Raw genomic sequence first — 5,023 nt, 5'->3', positions numbered from 1 at the left:
CAACAGAAACATGTACATACACACGTGTGTGCACACATGCACTAAATACTAAGAATAAATTTATCAAATGAGGTAAAAGATTTCTCCATGGAAAATTACAAGTCACTGTAGAACGAAGTTGAAGAAGACACCAGGAGTGGAAATAACTCTCATGTGCTTGGATTACAGCATCTATTATTTTTTGTCTTTTCCCTTCTCTACCCCCAGTCTTGAGCCTCTTGCCTATCTGTGCATGTTTGCAGTACATAGTGTTTATTTTCCTTGTGTGAAGTTGCTGCCTGCTCATGCCACACCCCATTTCTGCTTCTCCCCCCCCCGTGACTCTCCTACCGCTCTTCTCCCTCCATCTCTGATCCATTTCCGCTGTGTGAAAGATCTATCTCTCTACTTCCTGTTATTGCTAAATTTACTCTGGGCATCTCATATAAGAGAAACAGTGTGATATTTGAGCTTGTGTGTCTGATTTATTTAAATTGATATGATGCATTTAAGGTACATCCATTTTCTTACAAATGAGCCAGTTTCTTTCTTTATAGCATAGCAGTACTACACTGTGTACAAACACTATATTTTCTTATCCATTCATCTGTTAGTGGGCATGCAGGCTGATTCCGATATTTGGCTACCATGAGTTGTGCTGCTATAGACATGATATGTCTGTGTCACTGTAATGTAATGAGTTTAATTCTTTTAGGAAGATATCTAGCAGTAGAATAGCTGGGTCAAATGAATTTTCTGCAGTGATTTCCATAGTGGCAGTACTAGTATGAATTCCCATGTACACTATAACAGTGTAGTAGCAATGTCCCTATTTAATATGATCTTGGCAGTAGATATGTCATCACTGGCTTTGATCAGATTGACATAATGTTCTTTTATGCCCATATAAAGCAGTGCTTACTAGGGAAACAGATTTTGTTAAAAAGAATAAAGATATATAAGAATTTATGAGGGGGTGAAGGGAGGGCAGGGAAAGGGGAAAAAATGAGAACCAAGACCTGTCATGTAAAGGTACAAGATCCCAATAATGAATGTAACTGTACTGTATACCTAAAATATACCAATAAACTCAATGAGAAAAAAAATTTACAAGAGTAGCTTACAATGGCCTTCCACAGCATCAGATGTGCATGTGTGCTAAAGGGCTGTCTGCAAGCAGGAGACTTGAAGGATCTTCAAAGGCTGGAGCTCAGTGTAGTGTCCCATGGGAATCCACATCAGGGAGGAAAAGGGTCTGTGCTGGAGGCTGAAGAGTCTGCACTGCCAGCCATGAGATGACGCCCAAGATGAAGGCAAGGACTGGAGCTCCTGCTTCCCCTTTGTACTGTTCTGGATAGTGCTCCCTAGGGTGGGCCTTCCACACCCAGAACTCTGATGAGCCAGTTTAGTTGGGCGCTTCTCACTCAAGTGGACCCAATCAGTGAACTATCACAATAGCCATTTTCTTCAGTGGTTTTAATCATAAAATGTTGTATTTTGTTGAAGGCTTTTTATGTGTATTGAGATGATCATATGATTGTTTCTGTTTATGAGGTGGATCATGTTTATTGATCAACATGGCTATGTCGAACCATCCTTGCATCTCTGGGATGAGGCCTACTTGGTCATGATGTACAATTTTTTTTATGATTCATTGCATTTAGTTCGGCAGTATCTTGTTGAGGATTTTTGCATTTCTATTCACTAAGGACATGGGAATATAGTTCTCCTTTTGGTTGAATCCTTGTCTAGTTTTGAAATATGGTATTGGTATCTTCCAGGAATGACTCTGCAGCACTCTTACCTTTCAATTTCATTAAAAATCTTGAGGAATATTGGTGTTTGAACTTCCTTGAAGTTTTTGTGAATTCAGCAGTAAACCGGACCTGGTATTTTCTGGACTAGGTATTTTCTTGGTGTGTTATTTATTACTGCTTTATTTTTTTTAAATTTTGTATTAATTTTATTATTTTAATATTACAGGATTATTCAGGGTTTTTCAAACTTCTTGGTTTAATTTTGTCAATTTGTATGTATCTAGGTAACTATCCATTAGTTCTGAATTCTGCAGCTTGTTGGTGTACACATTTGTGAAGTAGATGTTACTAATGTGTTTTTCTGTTTTGTTTTGTTTTGTTTTCATTCTCCATTGTTATTTCACTCTTTTCACTTCTATTGCATTGATTTGGCTCCTGACTCTTTTTTTTGGTTAGGTTGCCTAAGGGTTTCTCTATTTTTGTTTTTGTTTGTTTTTGAAGAACCAATTATTTAATTCATTAATTCTTTTTATTTTTAGGCTCAATTTCACTGGTCTCTTCTCTGGTCTGTATAATTGCATCCCTTGTACTAGCATTGGGATTGGATTGTTCTTGTTTTTCTGGAACCTTTAGGTACATACTTAGGTTGTTTACGCTCACTCTGTTTCTGTGATATGGGCATTCACAGCTATAAACATTCCACTTGGGAATGCTTTCATTGTGTCCTGTAAGTTCTGTACTTGCATTATCATTTAGTCCTGGGATATGTCTTTTTCTTCCTAAATTTTTGTAACCCATTGTCTAATTCAGAGTATACTGTTTAGTTTCCTTACATTTGCATAATTTCTGCAATTTTTGTTGTTTATTTCTGACCGCACTGTGCCATAATCTGATATCATGGTATAATTTCGATTCATTTACATTTACTTGAGGTCAGTTTATTTTAATCCTTACACACTGTTGGTGGAGATGTAAACTAGCACAGCTACTGTGAAATATGAACTGAGATTCTTTTAAAGACATAAAATTAAACATAGAGGAAACATAAGATGTAGTATATCATTCCATGTTATACTATCTGAAGCAATTAAAGTCAGAATACAGTACAAATACTTATATACCAATATCTATTGTACTAATAGTCACAGTAGTAAAGTTATGGAATCAACTTAGATGCCCCTCAGTGGATGAATAAATTAAAAAATCATACACAATGAAATATTATTCAGTGATGAAGGAAAGCAAAATCATGTCATGTTCAGGAAAGTTGATGGACTTGAAGGTCATCACCCTAAGAAAATCAAGACAGACACTGAAAGCCAAACATGACAGTTCTTGTCATACACGGAATTGAGGTGGGGGAGATGACATGATAGAAGAGGAGTGACCATCAGGGAAGGAAAAGGTGTGCAGTGGAGCACATACGAAGTCTAAGAGGGGGAAGGTGGAGGATGGATGTGATTAATGCCCATAGCACACATCAGAGAAGAGTCACAATGAAAACTATTATTGTGTACAACTAGTACAAGGAGATAATTATGGTGAAAAGGAAGGATGGAAAGAAAGGACAAAGATATAAAGAGAGGGAGGGAGGGAGACAGAGAGAGAGAGAGAGAGAGAGAGAGAGAGAGAGAGAGAGAGAGAGGAAGAGAGATTCTCACTAACCAGTCAAAGATGTATGAATTATGCAGCACATTCTCTCTAGAGACCAGACACATATGAAGGGCTCTGGAAAGAACCAGGTCTGCCGATGAGACTAAATGTGATAGAATATTCTGGTCCCAAGGGTTTTTCCAGTCACTGAGGTGGCCGACATTGAGAACTGGAAAACCTTCCATGAAGTTCACGAATGCTCTTTAGGAAAAGCAGGTGTAATAAGTCTGCTCACTGATGTGTTCCTGGGATTGCTCAGGAGACAGGCAGAGGTCATCTGGCTTTTAAAGACTTCACACTGCTCTGGGATTGCAGGATCCTCTTCCACGCCGTCTTCACATCCTTGTTTCTCAGGGTGTAGATGAGTGGGTTGAGCACTGGGGTGATAACACAGCATAAAAAGGATATGAACTTGGCTTGGGAACTCTTGGATGAAGGCTGGAGGTACAAGTAAGTGCCTGGTGCAAAGTACAAGGTGACCACGAGCAAGTGGGAACTGCAGGTGCTGAGTGCCTTGCGCCTGCCTTCAGCTGAAGGCAGCTTCAGTACAGCCCTGGCAATGAAGGTGTAGGAGATAATGATCATCAGGGGAGCCACCATTCCAAATGGGATGGTCATCAAGGTGAGGGCCAGATCATTAGCAGAGGTGTCCCCGCAGGCCAACTTGATGAGCACAGACATCTCACAGAAGAAGTGGTCCAGGGTGTGGTGTCCACAGAGGCGGAGCTGGAGGGTGAGTGTGGCTTGGAGCAGAGCATTGGCCAGGCCGCTGGACCAGCATACAACTGTCATCTGCACACAGACCCAGGGACGCATGATGAGACTGTACTGAAGTGGCCGGCAGATGGCCACATAGCGATCAGTGGCCATCACGGCCAGCAGGGCACATTCGGTGCTGGCTGCCAAGCAGAAGAGACAGCTCTGGGTGATACAGCCCCAGGAGGCAATGGTCTTGTCTGGTCCCCAGAGATTGGACAGTAGCTGGGGCACAGTGGTGCAGGTGAGACTGAGGTCCAGCAGAGAGAGGTTGTCCAGGAAGAAGTACATGGGCGTCTGCAGCCTGGGGTCCACCAGGGAGAGGAGGACGATGGAGCTGTTCCCCACCAGGGTGAGGATGTAGGAGACCAGGACCACTGCAGAGAGGGGCCTCTCCAGCCAGGAAAACTCTGAGAAGCCCAGCAGGACGAAAGTGTTAGGAAAACTCGCATTGTCCATTTCCATGGCATCTGTCTCTAGTGTACGGCTGGAAGGAAACAGACAGGTTTTGAGGACTCTTTTTCTCCTCATTGGTATTATTCATGTATGCTTTTATGCACAATATATTCATTTGACTCTGTGAACTATTTTTTTGTCAGGAATAAGGCATTAATGGAGATTATTTAAGACAATGCTCTCTCTTGTTCTTTTTTCCTATTTTTCTCATGGTAAGATCCACAATACGTGTATTACCTTACCAATGCAGTTACATTATTCTTTCCAATTGATTTTACTGAAATTAAGAACATTGATAATTTTGTACCATCATCACCACCACCCATTTTCTGAATCTTTTCACCCTACAAACCCATCTCATACGATATCTCCTGTCCCTCTCCACCACGGAGACCCCATTGTATTCTATAACAGCGCAATTT

General features: G+C 41.0%; 1 protein-coding gene across 1 annotated transcript; it reads right to left on the bottom strand.

Moving 5' to 3' along the window:
- Positions 1-3,662: 3,662 nt before the first annotated feature.
- On the bottom strand, positions 3,663-4,612 carry LOC104858623 (olfactory receptor 15). Its single transcript, XM_010618892.1, has one exon. The coding sequence runs from the start codon at positions 4,608-4,610 to the stop codon at positions 3,663-3,665; it is 948 nt and encodes a 315-aa protein (XP_010617194.1). The 5' UTR covers positions 4,611-4,612.
- Positions 4,613-5,023: the final 411 nt, after the last annotated feature.

The sequence above is a fragment of the Fukomys damarensis genome, unplaced genomic scaffold (genome assembly GCF_012274545.1).
Source record: "Fukomys damarensis isolate Sample0158 unplaced genomic scaffold, DMR_v1.0_HiC HiC_scaffold_3, whole genome shotgun sequence".
NCBI classification, from domain to species: Eukaryota; Metazoa; Chordata; class Mammalia; order Rodentia; family Bathyergidae; genus Fukomys; species Fukomys damarensis.
The sequence above is the reverse complement of the archived record's forward strand: the minus strand, read 5'-3'. Positions and strand labels throughout refer to the sequence as shown.

Excerpts from the sequence above, each read along its gene's own strand:
- LOC104858623 (XM_010618892.1), bottom strand. The coding sequence starts at position 4,610 with ATGGAAATGGACAATGCGAGTTTTCCTAACACTTTCGTCCTGCTGGGC.